Consider the following 22911-nt stretch of genomic DNA (forward strand, 5'->3'; position numbering starts at 1 on the left):
AAAATGGAGACCGTGATGCTGGTAGACCAGGTGATAGCTCTTGCCAAGGCTGTAGATCCCCCAGGTTCAACCTAGGTTAGCCCAAAAATGACAGTCAGTGCTGACAGATTACTACATCTGTCACCTTTTGGAACCATAGACTGTAACTCCTGTGTGTATATATGTTGCCTGCTTTAGCCTGTAAATAAGTCTCTCATTCCTAGTTAATAAATCATTAGTTTACTATAGGATTGGCTGCAAGCATTGTCTTTGGCGTGAGATCGGAGGTACAAACTGACCTGGGGTAAGTGACTTGTCTCTTGGGACTGGAAGCAACCTGAATATTTTGTGATTTTGGGAGTACAGCAACTCTTTATCACCGAGTCCAGCTTGCCTGGGTTGCAATATAGACTGGACTGACTGTGACGCCGTAGTAAAATGGTCAGAGTGCTTCAGGAGTTCACATTTGTTACGTTCTATAATTAGATTTCACCAACTCAGTACCACCAGTTTGGGGTGTCTGCCCTACTTTATGACAATCTGCCCTGAGGTTGGGACTCAACATTGTGAACCACTCCAGACACCGTGGAAGAGACCTTCTATTAACATTGTTGCACACAACTCAAAACTGAAAATGTTCGTCTGATTGACTCTCAGAAATGGATTCCAAGTTGTCTAACTTCTGATTCTATACCATATTTGGCCACTACTGCAGCTTTGCTGGCATTCATTCACACACAAAAATACAAAAGTTATAACCCTAGAAAATGATGGGACCAAAATAATGCTGGGTATGAGACAGGGTGGTATTAAATTTCTATTGAGGAAGTAAATTCATCAGTAAAGTCACCACTGCATTACGCACAAAGTAAGTCTTATAAACTCTGTCTCATCATAAGTCAGCTGCCTAAGTATTATTGAACATTTTTTTAACTCCATCAAATACTGTGATAGAGATTCAGGGTTACTGTAACTGTAATTATGATGTGTAAACTGTGTACAGTCCATTGAAAATTATTTCTGACTCTACCACTTAATTTCCATGTGATCTTCCTACTTTATAACGTCAGTGTGCTTGTAGAAGAGACTGTTGAGGAACCAGGCAGTATTTCTCTCCTCATTTAGCTATAGCCAAGGAAGAGGACACCACTGGACATGGAATACAAATCACCTCTGGTACAGATCTGTCAGAATCTAGATTAGGGTGAGCACCATCAGATATTAGAAAATGAGGCCAAATTTCCAATCAATTTGGAAGCAGAATATTTATCTGAAGTTCCTGGGAACCTTTTCTTCTCCAGCACATTAGTCCTTGGTAAACCCCATTGTGTTAGCTGAATAATGGAGGGAAAAAGAACTTATCTTACAGTAACTGTGGTTGAAGATGTTCTGTAACACATGGATCCCACTCTGTGCACATTCACCCCATGCACAGGAGATTGGAGTTTATTTAGCTAGCAGTGTCTGTTGGGGGTGGGTATGCTCCCTGCGTGACCTCCCAAGGGCATAAATGCCAGAGCATTCAACTGCAAGTCATTTCCTTTGCTACCCAGAATCCCAATAAGATTCAAGAGCTGCAGGGAAAGATAGTGGGTATGGGATCCATGTATACAGAACAAAGAAGAATCATGGTTACTGCAATGTAAGTAACGGTTCTCTGAGTATGTGTACACGTGGATCCCATCTTGGCGATTACCCAGCAATTAACTCCTCCAGGAGGTGGCAGCTAGGAGCTCATATAAACAATGACAGGCGTACTAGAACTACTGAACAACTACTTAACAATCAAGAGACAATACAGTATCTAAGAAAACACTGAGGTTTTTCCATTTCACTGCCACAGGCAGTAAGAAAGAACTCTGTGACAGTTGAGGACGCTCCACTCCTTATACCAGGGGTCGGCAACCTTTCAGAAGTGGTCTGTCGAGTCTTAATTTATTCACTCTAATTTAAGGTTTTGTGTGCCAGTAACACATTTTAACGTTTTTAGAAGGTCTCTTTCTATAAATCTATAATATATAACTAAACTATTGTTGTATGTAAAGTAAATAAGGTTTTTAAAATGTTTAAGAAGCTTCATTTAAAATTAAATTAAAATGCAGAGGCCCCCAGACCGCTGGCCAGGACCCAGGCAGTGTGAGTGCCACTGAAAATCAGCTCACGTGCCGCCTTTGGCACGCGTGCCATAGGTTGCCTTCCTCTGCTTTATACCCTCGGGAGGGATAGCATGATGGTATACAGGGATGTTTGACTGGCTCAAAGAACCACAGAGTGCTAAAATTTTAATGTTACATGAACCACAAAGATGTTTGTGTCTCACAGCACAGACCCAAGAAATTGTCATATTGGTATGCAAGTTGCCTGGAAGCACATACACACTTAAACACAGTCTCTCTTGCCTCAAGGAACTGCTTTGCATTAGAGCAGCCCTAAAAACACCAATTGCAAGCTGGACTAAGATGCAAGTTCAACAACCAGAACAAAAGGGTCCAAGGCGAGTTGATCCCTCATTCTTCCAAATTATATCCAGGGACATGGCTAAAGACCTCTCCAACTCCCAAGGATGCGTTTGTGACACTGTCTTTGCTTGTGCCACTATCAACTACAAGCATATTATTTTTTAGGATTCAGGACTCCTAATTCCCTCGGGCCATTAGTTTCTTTCAAGAAGTCCAATGAGGAGTTTCTATCCGAATTACAAGCTGCTTGAGATCTTCATTCTTCTTGGAGAGTCCTTTTCTTTTACCCCACTCCTACTGAGTACCACATATTAATCCACTTTTATAGTAACACGATAAACTATAATTTTAGAGATTGCCATGCACTTGAGTGGATGGCAGTTAGATAAATGTCAAGCTCAATATTCAAAAGCTTTGGTAATTGAAACTTAAGGTCATATTTTAAAAAGTAAATCAACCAGAAGGAAGCTGCACAATCCTGAATGTAAACAAACTTTCTGTTTCTTTTCCAAACACTTCCAATACATATTTTTATTTTTTGTTTAAGTCAATCACTGATGTTCTCACCTAAATTAAAAACTATGGAAACACCACAGTCAGTCACAGGCTTTATTCAATTGACTTTGAGTCATGCCAGACTCTGAGATTATACAATTTCCCAATTCACTTTTTAATCCTATGACTGAGTCCTGAAGCATAGAAATGTGAACTATAAGACTATATATGGTCTGTGAGTAGTGAGACTGAAAAACTAATTGCATGGTATTATATCACTGCCAAAGAATGGCTCATACCCATATCTTAACATTTTGTTATGAGAGAACAGAGTCCTACTCAGATTCTAATCATAACTATTTGTATCATAAATAGTATTTGAACCACAAATGTGGCATGTGTGTGTGCGTGTGTGCGCGCGCGCGCATGTGTGTGTGTGTGTTTTCATCCATGCATTTGTGGTCTGCTGCCACACCAAACTAAAATCTTAGAGATATGTGCACCTACCTCGCTCTGTGGCTCCCGGATAACTTTGTATAAAGATGAAACCAGAGAACTCTTGTCTTTCAAATTTGTAGCATAGTTAGAGATAGAAGCTTCTGGAAGGGTCTGAAATCAAACAAAAATATTTTTTTCTTTTAGGTCATTACTGCAATATTTTATTGCCTGTGCATCAAAAGAAAGCCATTTTATTATGTCAGCTGGCTTTTCTGTTCTTACAACATCCTTTCAACTGCAATAGTATCCATTCACTAGTGTTTACTCTAGGAGACAATATGTTCCATGTACAGAAACAACATTTCTATATAATCTTTACAGTTTAATAAAACCCCAGTATTTAAGACAAACTGCTGGAAGGCAAGTTATTAAAAGTTACATTTTACCATTCCCCACAGCTTTGTACAGAATTTAATTAAATTGGGTGGAAAATACAGCTAAAGGGCCACAATTTCACCACACGTTTACCCATCCTGAACAATGTCTAAAAAGAATAATCAGTTTAAAAGAGCAACAGGAACTGCAACTTTGAGATTAAGATAAGCATACAATCAGGTGTGGTTTTTTGTTTTTGTATTTTTGTCTGCAATCAGCTATGGGTCCTCTGTTCCGGAGGATCAGAATATCTACAGCCATATGGAAGCTACAGGGTGCTCCACCTTTTGGGGGGGGGGCGAAGCACCAAATATGGGTCATTTGAGCATGCATTTCACCCTCTTTCTAGCACCAACCAGAGTTCTGACTGGCAATGCTTACAAAGGTCACTATTAGGTTTTCAATAGCTTACTAACTTTTTCTGATAGAGCTGTTACACTTAAACTCATCATTCCTAGCTCTCATATAGTGCTTTTCATCCACAAAGCTCAAAGTCCTTCACAAAGGATGCAATCATAATCCTCATTTTACAGATGCGGAAACAGGCACAGAAATGATGTGATTTGTTCAAGGTTACCCAGCAGGCAACAGAAAGAACCAGGAATAGAACTCAAATCTACCAAGTCCTAGTCTATTTCTCTGCCCACTAGGCAATAATGCCTCTCTAAACTGCAAAATAAGGAGTGTTGTTATAGAAAAAGACATTACAGATAAGACCAAAACTATATCTATATCTGAAAACATTTCTGGAAAAATACAGAAAAGCCAAGATTTTCAAAAATAGAAGTCTAAAGCTGCTCTTCTAAAAGACATTTTAGGCACCTAAATGAATGGCGTGATTTTCCAAAAGCAATGGATCTCCCAGAACCTTACATTTGATGCTCAGTACTTTTCAAAAATAAGGCCTCTAATTTAGGTGCCTAAATTTGGCTTTTAGGAGACTAGCTTTAGATTCGTGAAGATCTTGTAGTTGGACTATTACAAATTATACAATAAATGGACTGTTGAGAAGATTCAAGCAAGATATTTCATTTATGTACAGGGCGCCAATTCTCCAGAAGTGGTGTGTCCAAATCAAGTGAATCTACACCACCCATAAAAATAAGTCTGCAAACCTAGTTTCTTCCCTCCACTTCTCCTTTCAATGGAAAATTGCAACAACCATCTTGGTTTGAGGCATTTTTCTTGGAATTACTAGAAAGAAGCAGTTAACAATCAAGGATGTTGTGTATTTACTGCCTTGGATTTGTTAGATACAAATCTCAGCAAAATGAGGCCTGAATACTAATCTACGTTGCTCCATAGTACAATAAAACATGATATTTCTGAACAGTACATAGCAGGGTTGAACTCCCCACTAGAAATATGCATATATTCAGGACAACTGAGGGACTTGCATTTTCTCCATGATACATAATATATACATAGTCTCATGGCAGATGGTGGGAATAGTTGTGAATTTTCTGGACTACATCTGGAAGAGTGCGTCTCCAGGCCATTACTTCACCCAGACCAGAAGATCAGATTTGGTCTAGTCTGAAAAGATAGGTAGTTGCCAACTGTAGGGTTTTGGTTTTGATAGATTTGTATAACAAAGGCCACCATAAAAATGTCAACAACTATTTCCTGATCCCCTTTCTTTGGGCTCTCCATGAGACTAGGGTCCTGAAAGCAAGTCAGAGTACCTCTTAGCATGGTGATGCCATTCAGTTACTCCACTGAAGCGGCAGCTTTTGTGGTACACCTCTACCTCAATATAACGCTGTTCTCAGGAGCCAAAAAAATCTTACTGCGTTATAGATGAAACCGCGTTATATCCAACTTGCTTTGATCCACCTGAGTGCGCAGCCCGGCCCCCCTGGAGCACTGCTATACCGCGTTAAATCCGAATTTGTGTGATATCAGGTCGCGTTATATCGAGATAGAGGTGTAATTGTGACATTGGTCCTGGGTCATGGTGCACCACCTCATCAGAATAATTGGACTCATTTATTATTTTCAATTTATCATGTGTTCACTGCATCTGTATACCATCTGAAACTTAACAGCAATACTTTACAGCCTGGTGGCATGTTATAAGGGGTTTGCCCTGAAGTTCTGACTACAGGAATTCTGATGTCTTCCCTGATATGCGCACACAGCTTACCCATTTGCTGGAGTACCGGCTGAACAACAGTCTGCATGTGGTGCTCTCAAATGGGAGTGGTAAAATGGCAGCTCTTTGGTTAGGCATTGAAGCTGCTGTTACAACCGCTGGAGGCAAAGCTGATAAGGAAATAGTTGGTTTTAAGGGAATCCTATGGCTGCCATTGTTCCCTTCAAAGGCATATTCTCCATAGTAAGGTCAGGCAGAGACAGTGAAAATATATGTAGGGAAGAAACTTTCAGAAAAACAGCACAAGAGGAAATTGCTGCTCCCCTCAAATACAGAACTGGGTCTGACACAAGACACTGCAATGTGCCAACAGGCAGAGCAGGAAACAGCAAAGGGATGGAGAGAAGTTAGCAGCTGCCTCTAAATCAGTGATTTGAGGGGAAAAAAAAACCTGAACGTCACCCCAGAATAAGACCACAAATATGAGAAGAGGATAATACTTGTTAAGTAAGTCAGGTTATCTTGCTGACACACAGCATTAAAATCTATAGCTAAAACCTTAAGTCAATCTTTGGGAGTTACTTTACATTCCAAACAGTAAGTGCTGTTGGTACATTCAAGAAGATGGGTAAATTAAAATAAAATGCCAGGTATGGTAAGAACTTGATAAAAAAATACCATTTTGGTGTAACACGAAAGCCCAGAGCTCTTCAGCTACGAGTATTTAGTTGGTACACTAACATTTAAAGGATTTGTTTTTAATCAGATTTTATCTATTTTATCTTACTGCATTGTTTATTCCTTTGTCCAAGCATGAATTTCATTGGGCTGTCATGTGCCAAACATAGCATACAGTCCTGAATATGGCAAGAAAGGAAATTCAAGTCATACAGACTGAAATTCAACTGTCTTAAATTTATCTTGGGGTTTTCTATAGCACCCATTTCAGCAGCAAGCAAGAGCTTATCAGGTACTACTATTACTGAATAATATAATGCTTAAAAACTAAGTTTATTTCTAATTATCACACAATATATTACCTTGAACTCTGATAACCACTCCTCCACAACTCCTGTGTCCACAGCCAACATCTTTCCACATCTGATCTGAAACCTTCAACCTTAAATACCTGAAGAAGAGACAAATGCTTGTTAGAAAGTGACAATTTAGGCATAGCATAAATCATTAAGTTGTTATTGCATTATAGAACATTTACTCAGCTACCATAATTATAGAAGTGTTAATCTGTTATCTTGCTTTTTTAGCTCACTAACCTATCATATGTCAACATCAGCCCCAATATTTTTTACTTTGCCTCACGGATGCCAGCTGCTGAACACAAAATGGGAATATTCACCAGCAGCAGTTTACTAGATTCCAAAAGATTATGCACTGAGATGGGAACTTTAATGAGTAATGACCATGGTCGATAAAAATCATTAAAAATGGATTTCAGATTTAAATCAGATATTTATTGCTTGAAGATGATATACTCCATTCTTTGGATTACTGTAAATAGATATGAAATGAAACTTTAAAACTTTAAAGTATAAAACTGTTTTCATAACAACATTTAGATTTTCAGGAAAAAAAAGAGATTGGTTTAAATTTGTATATTATTCTTGTTTTGGATTTGTTCAAAGTCAGGACCTACACTAAGAATAATCTTTTCAAGGTTGTCTGGTTGACAGAGGTCCAAAGTAATTTACTCTTCAAGGTGATAATTACAGCACAAAGAAAATTTATTCAGCGAGGCTCTTTCTACAGGATCTGGGGTGAGAAAACAAAAAAGGTTTTGCAAAGATCTGTAGAAGCACATTCTATTTGCACAACTATGTGCAAATAAATATATGTGAGAAGGCTGGTACCAGATCTCTTAAATTAATAACCCAAAGGACAGAAGACCATTATCTTTAGGTAACTAAGACTTATCCTAATAGAGGTCCCCATGAGAAAAATGAAGATTTGATAGATATTTGAAGCCAATTTTGGCAAAGGCCTGCATAACAATGTGAACAAGTTTCCTAAAACCTTAGAAACCATTATAATCAGAGTACATAAGACAGATATCAGAGGGTTAGCCATGTTAGTCACCCATGAAAGCTTATGCTCCAATACATCTGTTAGTCTATAAGGTGCCACCGGACTCTTTGTTGCTTTTTATAAGACAGATAGAAATTCAACTAATTCCTAAGAGCATTCATGTTGCTGGAGGTTCAGACTAGTTTCAGGCTGTAAACCCAAATCAGTGACTAAGAAAGTCATCAGGAATAAAGGAGATTGTTGAAAAACTGAGAACCTCTAGGCCTTTCAGTCTGCCATTTTTAATCCTAGAATATAGTTGTCTGTGAAGCCAACATGGCATGACAGTATTACAGATGTTCTGTCTAGTCTTATTTTCTGAACTATTTTAGAAAATAAAGGAAACTAAATAATCGCACATTAGTACAGTGATCTGTTTTCCACAGTCAGGAATGCTATTGTTGAGTGTGAGATATTTTACTTTCCAGTTCTAAACTACAAATTTAGCGACAAGGTCATCTGGTGGAGAGAGGATCATCCCATTTGTCTGCTGCCTGCACATAACAACTGAACCAGCTGATATATGCCTTGAGCCGAGTATATTTTTTCCCCTGATAGACAGGTCCTACTTCTCCATGATGAAAAGATTCTGAATACCTCGTTGCTCATATTCATGTTCTTTGGTACTCCCTGACAGTTTATGTACATTTTTGTTGTCCACGCGTCAGTATCATTGTTGAATACAAGATACATTGAATTCAACCATATGGAGAGTTTTGTGAAGCAGTGTTTCAATGCCATTACTAAGTGCTTTGGAGTCTTAAGAATCTCATGTTATCACCAATTGTTCAGGATGAAGAGCTATGGAGTGCTACATTTCTCATTAAATCTATATATGCATAACACCAATAGAGCAGTATGGACAACAAATATTTTAAGGAGACCACCTGAGAGAGAGAAAAAAGGATTAAAACTAGAATTTTAGGAATTAGAACAATGGGAGAATTACCAGATTATGTATCTCAAAATGACCTCCAAGATGGACAATACCAAGGATTTGTTCAGTAAATTAATAAAATGCTGATGCAGTTACTGGACTCTATAGAAAGAGAAATATTTTAGAAGACATTCATTAGAAGGGCATTCAATTAAAGAAAGATAAACGTAAAAGCCCAGATGGAAAAAGAGGGCAATCAAAGTTACATCACCTTGGACAACACTATAGGAAGTGATGTGCCAAATGACATATGAATAGACAATGTTTCCCATTAATTGCAGGGCAATTTCCCTTAGGAGAAGATTTCTGACTCCCATTAAGGGCAGCACAACAAATTTGGGAGAGAATCCAATTTGCCCTGACTCAGAAGAAGAGGCTGTTAGGTAATGACAGCAATAATCTTCTAAATCCACATCAGATTACAACATTCTGAAACGGCATTACCTCAGGATTCCTAAGACTTTGAAGGAGCAGAGTGTTAGTAGCTGCAGAAATGGAGTTTTCTCTTTGAGGAGACGGAGGGCTGCTCTAGCCCACATGAAACACCTGAGAGGAGAAAAACTTTTTCCCTACAGATGCCAGCTATGTGGACAGTCTGCTGTGCTACTAAAGATAGCTGACAGAATGTGGTAGAGTGGTAAACTAAGGCAGAACTCACTGATGGATGCACAGATCCAGCACACAGGTTCAGCTTGCCCTGAAGGGAAGATCAACAGGTTCTAGTTATTAACAGGCCAAATCATCTGAAGTTTCCCGGAGATATAGAGTGTGAATTTCCTCTTACAAAGCTCTCTGTTGGATGTATAAACTTCACTAGCTAACAATAAATAACTCAAATCTTGGGCCTAAATTACAATGTTCCTTTAAAATGTTTATTGAAAGTCATTTATTGAAAGTTTACATGTCTATTTCCTCTGTGGCTACAAGCACATGGATACAACTGCAGGATATGAGCTATAGTAAATACTTGAAGTTCTACATGCCTTATAAGCAAAAGAAATATTAAGTGGATAAGAAATTATGTACTACATTAAAAGAGTAATTTATCAAACTGAGCAAATTCTTAACTATGAAAGTTGGCTTAAAAGCAATTATTCAGAACTATATGTATATTTTGAATAATATGGCAGAGCACTAGAAAGCATTCGAGAAGAAAAGGATGCTTTCAAGTTCAGCATACTTGATATTGATATTATCATCAATATTCAGGAGCTACAGGAGTCAGGAAGTCCTGTAACTTATTAACGTAGCCTTCCAAGAGAAAGTAGTTTGAGAACTGCCTTGAGAATTCAATATAAGCTACGTGCTCTGCTCAGTTAATGCTTCAGAAGTCAAACCTCACTTTGATTAGAATCCTTTCAATGAGAGTGTGTGGGGGTGGGGGTTAGGGAGGAGAGGCATTTCTTTGTGCCAGATCTATTTTAGTTAAAGAGATAAGGTGGGTGAGGTAATATCTTTTATTGGACCAGCTTGGTGACAGACGCATGCTTTTGAGCTTACACAGAACTCTTCCTCAGGTCTGGGAAATTTACCTCAGAATGTCACAGCTAAATACATGGTGGAACAGATTGTTTGGCATAAGTAATTAACATATATTTCAAGTGATCATTCAAGGTGAAGTGACCTTTTAATACCCCTCCAGTCATAGGGAGAAAAGGGTGGGGGGCAGCTGGGGACGGAGGTTGTTAGTGGGTTATAGATTGTTGTAATAAGCCATAAATTCAGTGTCACTACTCAGTCCATGATTTAGTGTCTAGCAAAGTTATGAATTTAAATTTCCCATCCTCATCTTTTGAAAGTGTTGAGTAGGTTTCCTTTGAGGATGAGAACTGATAAGTCAGATATAGAGTGATCACTTTGTGAAAAGCGTTCACCCACAGGTGATGTGGTGTTTTTGTCTCATCATTTTTCTGTGTAAGTTAATTCATGAGCGTAGCGACTATCTGGTTTCACCCATGTAGTTGCTATTGGGGCATTTAGTGCACTGAATGAGGTATACCACATGCTGCAACAGGCATGTGTACAACCCTTGGATCTCGAAAGGTGTGTTGAGGGGGATGTTGGTCATTGTAATTAGAGGTGGATTGATGCACAGGCCCTTGGGGCCCATGCCAACTTGGTGGCCCCCCTAAGGAGCACCAGAACTTGAGTAGAAATGGGAGGGGCCACCAGTGCCAGAACTGTGGCTCTACCCCCACTCCTCTTCTTCCTCTCAGGGCCTCGCCCCCTAGCCAGGACAGAAGCCGGAGCTGGACAATGGTAAGAGCCACCCAGGAAGCCGGGGAAGGGTCCAAGAGGAGCCCCCGGCCCGTGTCCCCACCCTGCGGTACAGGCCACTGCCGGTGGGACCCAGAGGCAGGGGCTCTGATTCAGCCTCCTGCCCCCTCCTTGGGGCCTGCAGACATACCCTGCAGGGAGAAGAGGCCCTGCCCTGGCTGGGAGCCAGTGCAGGCAGTGAGGAGCTGGGCAGAAGGGCTCCTCTGGCAAAGCTCCAGTTGCTATTGGCCCAGCCTCAGCACCAACCACACTCTGCCCAGGCTTGCTCAGTGTCTCGCCCAGCTCCTGCTGCCCTCACTGGGTCCCATTGCTGCTAGGCTGCCCCCGCTAGTCCCTCCTGCTCCCAGTCACAGGCTGCCCCCACCGCTACCTAGGCTTTGTGCCCAAGTCAGCAATCCTGTGCAGCACTGCTCCTCCTGTCACCTCTGGCCAGAGGCTTGCAGTTTGCAGGGGTGTGGGGGGGAGGCAATGCCTCTGCCTCACCCCCAAACTATGCTCATGCTGCCACCATTACACACCTGCCCGAGGCTACCGCACCCAAGTTAAAAAGTGGGCGGCCATGCCACCTCCACCCCGACTCTGGTGTCCCTAGGCCCCCAGTGTGTGGGGGACCCAAATGTTTTGTGCCCATAGCCCCAATAAATATTAATCCACCTCTGATTGTGTCAGCAGGTTTTGCATCTATTGTTTTGGCAAGGTCTGTTTACTGTTTAAGTTTACTAGGAGAAAAGCAAGAACTACACCAACTCTTCAAAATTCTTTGCGACTTTTATTATTAAATATTATATGCAGTTGTAATTCTTACATTTTTCATCCTGATCCTTGACTCCCAGCAAGAAGCACATTTTCACAGCTGAGGAGGAGCTTTCAGCCAGCCTTGCACTGCCCCAATCCTGGAGTCACTCTGTACCAGTCCGCAGACTGTTCTAATTTTCGCTGGCTGTCAACAACCCCAATGAGACAACCCAGTTATGCCATTTGCAAGGACAGGTGTGACGTTGCAATCCATATGATTTTATGAAGATATGCTAAGGAGTGTAAATATATTATAACTGGAATATGCTTCATGCAAAAGGTCTCTTGTAAGGTATCATTACAAAGTTTATAATCTACTGAGTGCGGTCATCCTATTTGTATAAATGTATCATTTTTGTATCTGAAACTAGAAGTCTGAAATATAACTGAGGTCCTATCATAATTATGCAAAGTGTGGGCCATTAATGGCAGTTTGGAATCTTGATGGCTCCCATTAACCAGGACAATTGGCTGCAGATGCATGTTTACTTGCAAGCCTTCCTGTGAGTCAGGCCGGGAAGAATGAAGGTTTGGGGTCTCACAGGACACATGACCATGTCACCTGGTACTGGAATCCGTCTTAAACCTGGTGCTTTTCCATGTACAAGGAGGGGTGGGGACCCAGAGAAACAAAAGATTCCCGCCTTGTGCCAAAGCTATAAAAGGGGGTGGAACAGAATGAAGGGGGCGGCAGTCATGAGAAATCCCCTAGCTACCACCTGAGCTAACAAGACCTGTACTAGGGGAAAGGATTGGGCCAGACTAGGAAGGAGTCTATGCTGTAAAAGAAGGATATTGGAACATCTCTGAGGGTAACATTTTATCTGTATTCAGTTTCCTACTGTATTAGGCTTAGACTTGTGTGTTTTGTTTTGCTTGGTAACTTACTTTGTTCTGTCTGTTATTACTTGGAACCACTTAAATCCTATTTTTTATATTTAACAAAATCATTTTTGCTTATTAATTGACCCACAGTAATTAATTAATTCCTGGTGCAGCAAACAGCTGTGTATCTCTCTCTATCAGCGTTACAGAGAGCAGACAATTTATGAGTATATCCTGTATAAGCTTTATACAGAGTAAAATGGATTCATTTGGGGTTTGGATCCCATTGGGAACTGGGTATCTGGCTGCTAGAAACAGGAGCACTTTCTAAACCATTTTCAGTTAAGTCTGCAGTTTTTGGAGGACGTGGTTCAGACCCTGGGTCTGTGTTGGAGCAGACTGGTGTGTCTGGCTCAAGGCAGGGTTCTGAAGTCCCAAGCTTCCAGGGAAAACAGGCTCAGAGGTAGTCTCAGCACATCAGGTGGCAGTCCCAAGGGGATCTCTATGACTCAACCTGTCACAACGGGGAAAGCAATTGACCCACATAGTGGCTTCCCCACCATCTGAAGACTCCCCTAATGCTGATGTGATACTTGTTTGGCTAGTAAGCCAGTCTTGCATTGTTAGAGCAGCACAAGACTGCCCTAATGCAGGGAGAATCTGGCCCTCAAGGCCCCAATGGGAGTAAAGGTATTACAATAATTGTTTTGAATGATAACTCAGTATTTGCCCTCACATCCCATTATAAATATATTCTCACTTTACCTTTTATCACCCTGTCTTTGCTGCTTTTTCTTGTTCCATAAGTGGGACCATGATATCAGTGGCTACAAGCTCAGTTAGAACTGGCTACCTACAATTCCCCTTAGCCTGATCATATCCCACAGAACAACTTCTATCTCAGAGGCCTTACTCCATTCCAAAGGTGCTGAGCCATTCCAGTTGCAATGAGTCTTGTAGTTTTTAAGATGTATAAAGCAGTGAAAATGTTTGAATATTGCACATACCAGACTGTAAGAGGAAACAGCTATTTTAATGCTTCAAACGTTGTTTGTTTTTTGTGGTTCATTAGCTTCCGTATGTTTCACTCTATATATATGCCAACTTAACAAAAAAAGTTTCTTTATGCTTGTTGTTCCTTCAAACAAACAAAAAAGGGGGGGGAGGGGAAGAGACGACTAATCTATTTACAAATATTGATCAAAGCTGTGTATGTTGCCCAGTCCTTCTAAGGAATGATGTAAGTAAATGTCAAAAGTAAACAACAAAACTCTAGATAAACACTTTATTTTTAACACCATTAAGAGATCACTACACAGTGCTGAAGTTGTCAACTGAAGGGACACTTCACTGGTCTCTGACTCTTTGATTTTCATTCCGAGGCATGTGGACTCAAAGTAATTTGTTCCATAAAGCTGGTCTCTAGTAAGCCAGTGCTCTTATGAGAGAGCTTATGAGAGCTGTGGTTAAAAACTGTGCCCATTTTGCATGTACTAGCTCTCCCCTTAGCTGAAATATGTCTAGAGCTACCAACCACATCCCCATGTGACTCATCTAAAAGTACTCTTAACCCTTTCTTCATATAAGGGAACTTGTACCACTGGATCTACAGAAGTTTAGCAATCTGGAGCCCATATGTTTTCCAGCATATTTCTATTCTTTGAGATACTTTAAGCAATTTATATTTGTTATCATATTCTATCTCTCACAGCAGTCAGGTGTGATTACACCATTGAAACAGTATCTTAAAGAAATTTTCTTTTATTGTGCTACAGACTGAGGTTGCCAGTCCTCTTTTCCAGATCAAACCCCACTCCTCTGGGATAATTTGTCTATCCACATCTTTTTCCCAGCATGTCATATATGGACACTTTTGAGTTAGGAAAGCTGTCGGTAAAGATCAATAAATTGGTTATAATCTTGTTTCTTAATTGACCAGATGCCATTGCTTTTATTTTAAAAAAAAAATTAGCTTTCTGTACAAAAGAGGTTTCTAGAAAGTTGAGAAACAGTGCCTGACTTGAAAGTATTGGTATCAAGGGAGACTGGGCCAGTTAAAGTTTGTTTTGATTTCTAAATAAGTTAAAAACGTTTCTTTATTGAATAGCTCACCAACTATGTGTATTCCATGGCTCCCCCAATCTTTGAAGCTCTCTGATTCGTGATTTGGGTTAAAAATCTGGATTATTTGCAATGAGTGTCATTGGTGAGGGAAAAGAACTGATCATATCTCTAGATCAGTGTTTCCCTACACAAGGTGCGTCCCAAGTTTGGGTAAGCCCCTGGCGGGCTGGGCCGGTTTGTTTACCTGCCCCATGCACAGGTTCGGCCGATTAAGGCTCCCACTGGCTGCGGTTTGCTGCTCTACCACCACAGTTAGGGAATCCCATTGCAGCAAAGCCATCCACTATGGCCTGCACATTTCCCAGAGTCACTACCCTTGATAGCAGCAGCTCAGTGATCGCGTTGGCTACTTGGATCACAGTAGCCCCCACAGTAGATTTGCCCACTCCAAATTGATTCCCGACTGACCGGTAGCTGTCTGCCATTGCAAGCTTCCAGAGGGCTATCGCCACTCGCTTCTCAACTATGAGGGCTGCTCTCATCTTTGTATTCTGGCGTTTCAGGGCAGGGGAAAGCAAGTCAAAGTTCCATGAAAGTTCCCTTACCCATGCGAAAGTTTCACAGCCACTGTGAATCATCCCAGACCTGCAACACTATGTGGTCCCATCAGTTTGTGCTTGTTTCCCAGGCACAGAATCAGCGTTCCATGGCATGAGCCTGCCCCACTGTCACGAGGATGGACAAATTGCCGTGGCCCGTGTTTTTAGAGAAGTCTGTGTCCATGTCCTCATCACTCTCACTGTTGTCGCCTCCTCGCCCGCCTTTGCAGGTTCTGGTGATGCATATACTGCAGGATAATGCGCGTGCTGTTTACAGTGCACTTAACTGCTGCAGCGACCTGAGCGGGCTCCATGCTTGCCGTGCTATGGTGTCTGCGTGGAAAAAAGGCACGAAACGTTTCTTAGCCATTGCTCTCAGTGAGAGAGGGGCGACTGACGACTGTAGCTATCCCACAGTTCCTGCAGTCTCCGCCAACCATTTGAATTCTGGGTTGAGCTCCCAATGCCTGATGGGTCAAAAACATTGTTACAGGTGACTCTGGGTACATGTCATCAGCCCCCCAGTGAAAGCAATGACAAAAAATCATTTTTCGCCTTTTTTCTCTGTCACCGTATGTCTCCTGGGTGCTGCTGGCAGATGTGGTACTGCAGTGCTACACAGCAGCATCCCCTTGCCTTGCCTTGCGGATGGTAGACTGTGCAGTATGACTGGTAGCCCTCATCGTTGTCCCGTGGATGCTCCTGGCCGGCCTCGATGAGGTCAGTCAGGGGCGCCTGGGCAGGCATGGGAATGACTTCAGGTCATTCTCTTCTTTAAGTTTTGTGTAATGGAAATTCAGTCCTGCCTGGAATATTATGCCAACTGGAGGCCTCTGCCTCACGCTGCTCTCCCAATTGGCAGCACCGCACAGTCGCACCTACCCCAGCCTACCCCTTACTCCCATGGCTCATAAAGCCTAGATAGTAAGGAACAGTCCAACTATAGGCTGAGCAAGTGCAGAATGGTGGTTCACTCTACTTCCCTATAAGCCAACCACCTGTCCCTCCCCCCTTTGATCTCTGCTTGCAGAGGCAATAAAGTCAGTGTTGTTTCAAATTTATGCATTCTTTATTAATTCATCACACACATGGGAGGATAACTGCCAAGGTAGCCTGGGAGGGGTGGAGGAGGAGGGAAGCCCAGAGGTGGGGTAGTTGTAGAGGCACCCCCTAGAATGGCATGCAGCTCATCATAAAAGCAGAATGTCTGGGGCTCTGACCCGGAGCGGCCGTTTGCCTCTCTGGTTCTTTAGTAGACTTGCCTGATATTCCAGGCAGGACTGAATCTCTATTAGACAAAACTTAAAGAAGAGAATGACCTGGGGAGTCATTCCCATTTTTGCCCAGGCGCTCCCGACCAACCTCAGAGAGGCTGGCCAGGAGCCACCAGGAGACAGCAGCAGACGATACAGTGTGACTGCTAACCGTCTCTGCCAACTTGCAAAGGCAAGGAGCTGCTGCTGTGTAACACTGCAGTACTGAGTCTGTCAGCAGCACCCAGGAGACGTACGGTGACAGTGAGCTGAGCCGGCTCCATGCTTGTCGTGGTATGTCGTATGCACAGGTAACCCAGGAAAAAAGGAGAGAAACAATTTTTTGCAGTTGCTTTCATGGGGGGAGGGGAGGGCCTGACGACATGTACCCAGAAAGATCCGCGACAATGTTTTTGCCCCATCAGGCATTGGGAGTGCATCCGAAAATTCCGATGGAGGCGGAGACTGTGGGAAAGCTACTACAGTGCAACGCTCCGGAAGTCAACACTAGCCTCGGTACTGTGGACGCACTTTGCTGACTTAATGCATTTAGTGGGGACACACAAACGACAGTATCAAATTGATTTCTAAAAAATTGAGTTCTATGAAATCGAACTAATTTTGTAGTGTAGACATACCCTGAGTCTAGTGATAAGAGAAATGAACTCCAAGTACTCTCAGAATACTGTCTGACATTTGTCTATACTTAATTAATCCAGTTTGAACTGGATTCATACAAGATGAGAGCATAGACTGTACTTTTGCTAGCATTATACTAGTTAATATTTTTGCTAAAATACTGTCATAATTCAACATAGATATAGGCCCATAGGAACAACATTAGGTAAAATCCTTTCCATCTTTAGAGGGAGAACCACTGTAGCTTCTCTCATAGGTTGTGCAAGTCCCTCCCATTACAGAGTGGTACTTGAGGTACCTTCTTAAATACCTTGTAAAATTCAGCTGGAAAGCCATCAGGTCCTGGAGTTTTACCACTTTTCATACTTGCTATTGCCGCTAGCATTTCTTCTGTTATTTCTTTATCTAAGGTTTCTTTATTAATTTTGCTTTTCTTTGGCAAGCTTGCTACTTTGGTATTTTTCAGTAACTTCAGAGCTTGGAGTATCTGAAGTACAGAGAGTCTGATAATAAGCAGCAAAAGTAGCACATATTTCATTAGGGTGTGTAACTATCTTTTGCTGATTGTTCTTAACTGGAGGAATAATACGCTGCTCTTGAATCTCTAAGTTTCTGAGCCAATATACTATCACTGTTAGTTCCTTTATCATAAAACTTCTGCTTCATATACCTATTAGCTTTTTCAGTGGCAACTGTCATCAACATATTCAACTTCCCCCTAATATTAGTTAATTGTTTTTTTATGAACCTGTGTTTTTATGAATGTCTTCTGTTATAGTTCTATTTTTTCTTGCGTTTTCTTTTTAAATTGAGAGGCTCCGCTTATCAACTGATACCCTAAATACTGCTTTACCTGCCTCCCAGCGAAAGACTCCTTTTATATTGTCCATTATCATTTATTTAGAAGTGTTGAATAGTGTACTCTTTAATTGCTGTAAACCAATCTTTATCTTGGAGAAGCAAGCAGTTCACTTTCAAATATAGCGGTCTTTGGAACCCAACCCAGTCATCAAATATTACTGCCACTGGTTCATGATCGGACCATAATGTTGACAATTTCAGCAGATCTTGTCTGCTTCATTAAGGATTTAGTCATTAATATTAAATCTATTTTAATATATAACTAATGAAGGTGCGAATAACACTCTCTTTCAATTGTGTACAATTCTCTCTCACAATCTGAAAGACCTGGCACAGAGACGTCAGTGCTGAAAGACCTTGCACAGAGACGTCAGTGCTGTACCTGATTCCCTATCCCCCAGGTCTTTTTTAACAGATCTGTCCCAATATAGAATAGGGGTGCAACTGAAGTCTCCAAGTATAATTTCCCCTTCCCCAAAATGTTGCAGTGTTTAAAGACCTTAAAAAAAAGTTTTTTGCTTTTGGTTGGGTGCATGATGTATTGATATCGTTATTAATAACTCAGTGATTGTCACCTTCAAAAGTATAAATCGTTCCACCTTATCCTTAAATTGATCTGTAATCTGAAAAGGTACATGTTTAGCAAATATTATATTCACTCCTCTCTCCTTTTCTTTAGCTGAAGCAAAATAGGTCTGTTCAAATTGGTTACCTTTCATATCCATAATTTGCCACTACTGAAAATGAGTTTCTTGAAATAGAATAATGGGGGGGGGGGGGTTACGTTCTGCCAGGGCTTTTTTTTTTTTCCTTTTAATGGACATTATTTAGCCTTTTGACATTCAAAAATGCTACTTTAAAAGGAAGAGACATTGAGACTAACTCTTATTGAAAAATTTGAAATTGTGATTTTTTTTTAAACTGTGTGATTACATGAATCTTTCTGTTGCCAATGTCTCTCATTTCTAAGTAAGTTGCATTCACTATTGTTTGCCCAAATATGGCTTAGTTTCTGTTTGGAAACTTCCATATCCTTTTTTTTTTTTTTAATATTAATTCCCCTCTGCCTTCCCTGTTCCCTCTCTTCTTTTGTATTCCCCTTACTCTAAATCCACAAACAAAATATCAACATAATGTGTAAAAGTCCTCAAACAACTGTGCTTTACTGAACCCCTGTACATTCCCGATCAGCAACTGGGCTACTTCGCTTGCCATCCAAAAGGAGGTACATTCTCCATCTATGGGACTTTGACCCTCACCCGTAGAAACAGATTGCCATCTAACATTTGAGTTATGTGGAGGGTTTACACAAAAACCCCTAACGGCTCCTTCCCGTCCCCTCTCCATTTTTTTCCAATCTTCTCCAACCAGGGGCGGCTGCAGGCACCAGCGCAGCAAGCGCGTGCCTGGGGTGGCAAGCCGCAGAGGGCGGCATACCGGTCGCCGTGAGGGTGGCAGTCACGCAGCCTTCGGGAGGTCTGCTGGTCCCGTGCAGAAACGCTGCTGAAGCCACGTGACCAGCGGACCAGCCGCAGGCATGCTGCCAAAGACCGCCTGACTCCAATGCTTGGGGTGGCAAAAACACAGAGCAGCCCGTCTCCAATCCTGAAATCCCTTCCCCACTCCCTTCTTACTGTCCTTTATTTCCTCTACATTTTAAAATTCAAAAATACAGCTATTACTGACTACCCCAATTAAAGTGAACTCTGCACTATTTTCTTTATAACATTAACTGAGTTACTGTTCAGCTGTTCATTCCTGGTGACTCCCAAGAAGTCCCTTCAGATTAGAGTTTTCAATTACTATTCAGTATCTGAGTTCTCTTGTTCAACTTCATTTCTTCCATTGCCAGTATGGTCTTCTGTCTTCTTTTCCCGTCTTCTTTTTCCTGTGTTTCACCACTTTCCAAGAATTTTTAGTAAGCTCATCTGAAGTTACTACCTCTGGAAAGTCTTCTTGTACATCTGAAATTTGGATTTCTATCCAAAGTGACTAGAGTTTATTTTTCCTTGTTTACAGTCTTTTAATTGTATTACACTGCTATTTACATTGTCATTCAAAACCAATCTGTAGCAAATATCTGTCCTCCTGAGTGCTGCTCTATTTCTCCCAGCTCTCGCTCTCTTTTTATTTTATTTTCTTTTTAAAGTTAGGGCAGAGACGTCAGGAAAAAGGCAGTCAACTTTGCAGCTTGTGATGAGCACTGAATGTGCTCTGCCTTTTTTCATAATTAATTTTTTCTGCTGATAATCATGGCATTTCACAATTAGGCATCTGGGTTTATTTATTATTATTACAAGGCCCAGGCCAGTGCGCCATGTCCTCTCTCCACTTTTGCCTCTTCCAGAGAGCTCAGATGTAATATCTCCCACAATTAAAGTTTTTATATACTAGATTAGGTTTCCTCCTTACATGTTTTCAGGCAGTCCCTTAATTCTGATGATGTTCCTTGTTCATCTGTTTTCTGTATCATCCAATTTAAGCTGCATCTTTTTCTCTTTGCTTCATCACTGCCAGGAAGCTCTGTTTCTCTCTCACCTGCTTCTTAAGTCAGCAGGTTTAAAAAAAACAAAGAAAAGGAAGTATTTCTTTCATACAATGCACAGTCAACCTGTGGAACTCTGCCAGAGTATGTTGTAAAGGCCAAGACTATAACAGAGTTCAAAAAAAGAACTAGATACATTCATGGAGGATAGGTCCATCAATGGCTATTAGCCTCTGTTTGCCAGAAGCTGGGAACGGGCAACAGGGGATGGATCACTTGATGATTACCTGTTCTGTTCATTCCCTCTGGGACACCTGGCATTGGCCACTGTCAGCAGACACAATACTGGGCTAGATGGACCTTTGGACTGACCCAGTATGGCTGTTATGTTCTTAGTCTCTAGCACTGCGTATATCCACGCTGCAAGTAAAATCCACACCAGCTAGCTCGGACTAAGGGGCTCAGGGTAAAGGCTGTTTAACTGTAATGCAGATGTTCAGGCTTGAGCCCAGGCTCTAGGACCCTGCAAGGTGGGAGAGTCTCAGTCATCGGGCTGCAGCCCAAGCTCAAAAGTCTACACCACAATCAAACAGCCCCTTAAGCTTATGGGGCTCAGGATGAGTCAGTTGGCACGTATAACTCCAGTGAGGTGATCTACCACACAGCCTGTGTTTTGGTAGCCCAGTAAAATGATATACCAAAGTAAACTTCTTCTAATTTAGACAGAGAGAGAAGCTTTGTCAACCCAGGGGGACAGCTATATTAAAAAAAACATTAGGTTGGGGAATCCTTAGATTTCTCAGTATTTCCTTTTGCTCTTTGCACTAAGTTGACAGAACTTACCATTAGTCTCTCAAAGTGAAGGGGGAGAGGAGGAGATAAGCACTGCCATGCTACCTACTGGTACATAAACGACAACTGATTTTCCTTTAAAAGGTCGTTAAAACAACCCCCTTATTGCTTTCATGGTGCCCTTCTAAGCGTCTTCACAAGTTTAGAGACTGAGACTTACTCACCTGATTGGGTTCTCACCAATACAAAAAGCATTTCCAAACATTAAAAGTCATCTCTCTATATAAGCAAGAATCTGCTACCCATACATTTGAAAACTGATCTCTTCCTTCTCATGAACTACAACTATTTTTTAAAAAGAGCTATACTGCACAGAAATCATTTATAGCTTGTTACTGTCTTCCATTCAAAATTTTAACAACAGAATCTATACACTTGGGGACATGATATTTAATATCATGTACAGATAATTCAGTGATCTATTCCGTAAACCATCAGGAACAATGTGGACAAAGTCCTAGACAAGCAAATTACAACCCCACATTTCTCATTATCCACTTCACACTAAATTTCAATGAGCCCCGGTCTACCAAATTTAGCAGTATTAGATCGATTTAACCCTGCACCCATCCTCATGACAAAGCCATTTTTGTCAACTTAAAGGGCTCTTAAAAGTGATTTCTGTATTCCTCCCCGATGAGGGGATTAGCGCTGAAATCGTCCCTGCTGGGTCGAATTTGGGGTAGTGTGGACGCAATTTGACGGTATTGGTCTCCAGGAGCTATCCCAGAGTGCTCCATTGTGACCATTCTGGACAGCGCTCTCAACTCAGATGCACTAACCAGGTAGATAGGAAAAGCCCCGTGAATTTTTTAATTTCATTTCTTGTTTGGCCACTGTGGCAAGCTGATCAGCACAGGTGACCATGGAGTCCCAGAATCGCAAAAGAGCTCCAGCATGGACCAAATGGGAGCTACTGGATCTGATCACTGTATGGGGAGATGAATCTGTGCTATCAGAATTCTGTTCTAAAAGATGAAATGCCAAAACATTTGGAAAAAATCTCCAAGGGCATGAAGGACAGAGGCTATAACAGGGATCCGCAGCAGTGCCACATGAAACTTAGGGAGCTGAGACAAGCCTACCAAAAAACCAGAGAGGCAAACGGCCGCTCTGGGGCAGAGCCCCAGACATGCTGCTTCTATGATGAGCTGCATGCCATTCTAGGGGGTGCCCCTACAACCACCCCAGCCCTGTGCGTGGACTCCGTCAATGGATTCTCACGCAACAGGGATGAGAGTTTTGGGGAAAGAGGAAGATGAGGAGGAGGTTGAAGATTGCGCACAGCAGGCAAGCAGAAGAAACCGTTTTCCCCACCCCTACAACCACCCCACCCCTGGG

At 41.6% G+C, this 22911-nt stretch overlaps 1 protein-coding gene across 15 annotated transcripts in view; it reads right to left on the reverse strand.

The window, feature by feature from the left end:
• Positions 1–22911, reverse strand: part of FAM126A (family with sequence similarity 126 member A) — an 83865-nt gene that overhangs the window by 41205 nt on the left and 19749 nt on the right. For 8 of the 15 annotated variants that reach the window (XM_039523868.1, XM_039523869.1, XM_039523874.1 and 5 more), the window contains 3 exons: positions 8933–9022; positions 6942–7030; positions 3441–3542 (listed from right to left, as the gene is read on the reverse strand). In XM_039523868.1, coding sequence (XP_039379802.1) covers positions 3441–3542; positions 6942–6992 — 153 coding nt within the window. In that variant the 5' untranslated portion in view covers positions 6993–7030; positions 8933–9022. Of the gene's footprint in view, positions 1–3440; positions 3543–6941; positions 7031–7175; positions 7195–8932; positions 9023–22911 lie in introns of those variants that run through there. The other 7 variants (XM_039523875.1, XM_039523871.1, XM_039523873.1 and 4 more) reach the window with 3 other exon arrangements.

Source organism: Mauremys reevesii, linkage group 2, assembly GCF_016161935.1.
Source record: "Mauremys reevesii isolate NIE-2019 linkage group 2, ASM1616193v1, whole genome shotgun sequence".
Taxonomy (NCBI): Eukaryota; Metazoa; Chordata; order Testudines; family Geoemydidae; genus Mauremys; species Mauremys reevesii.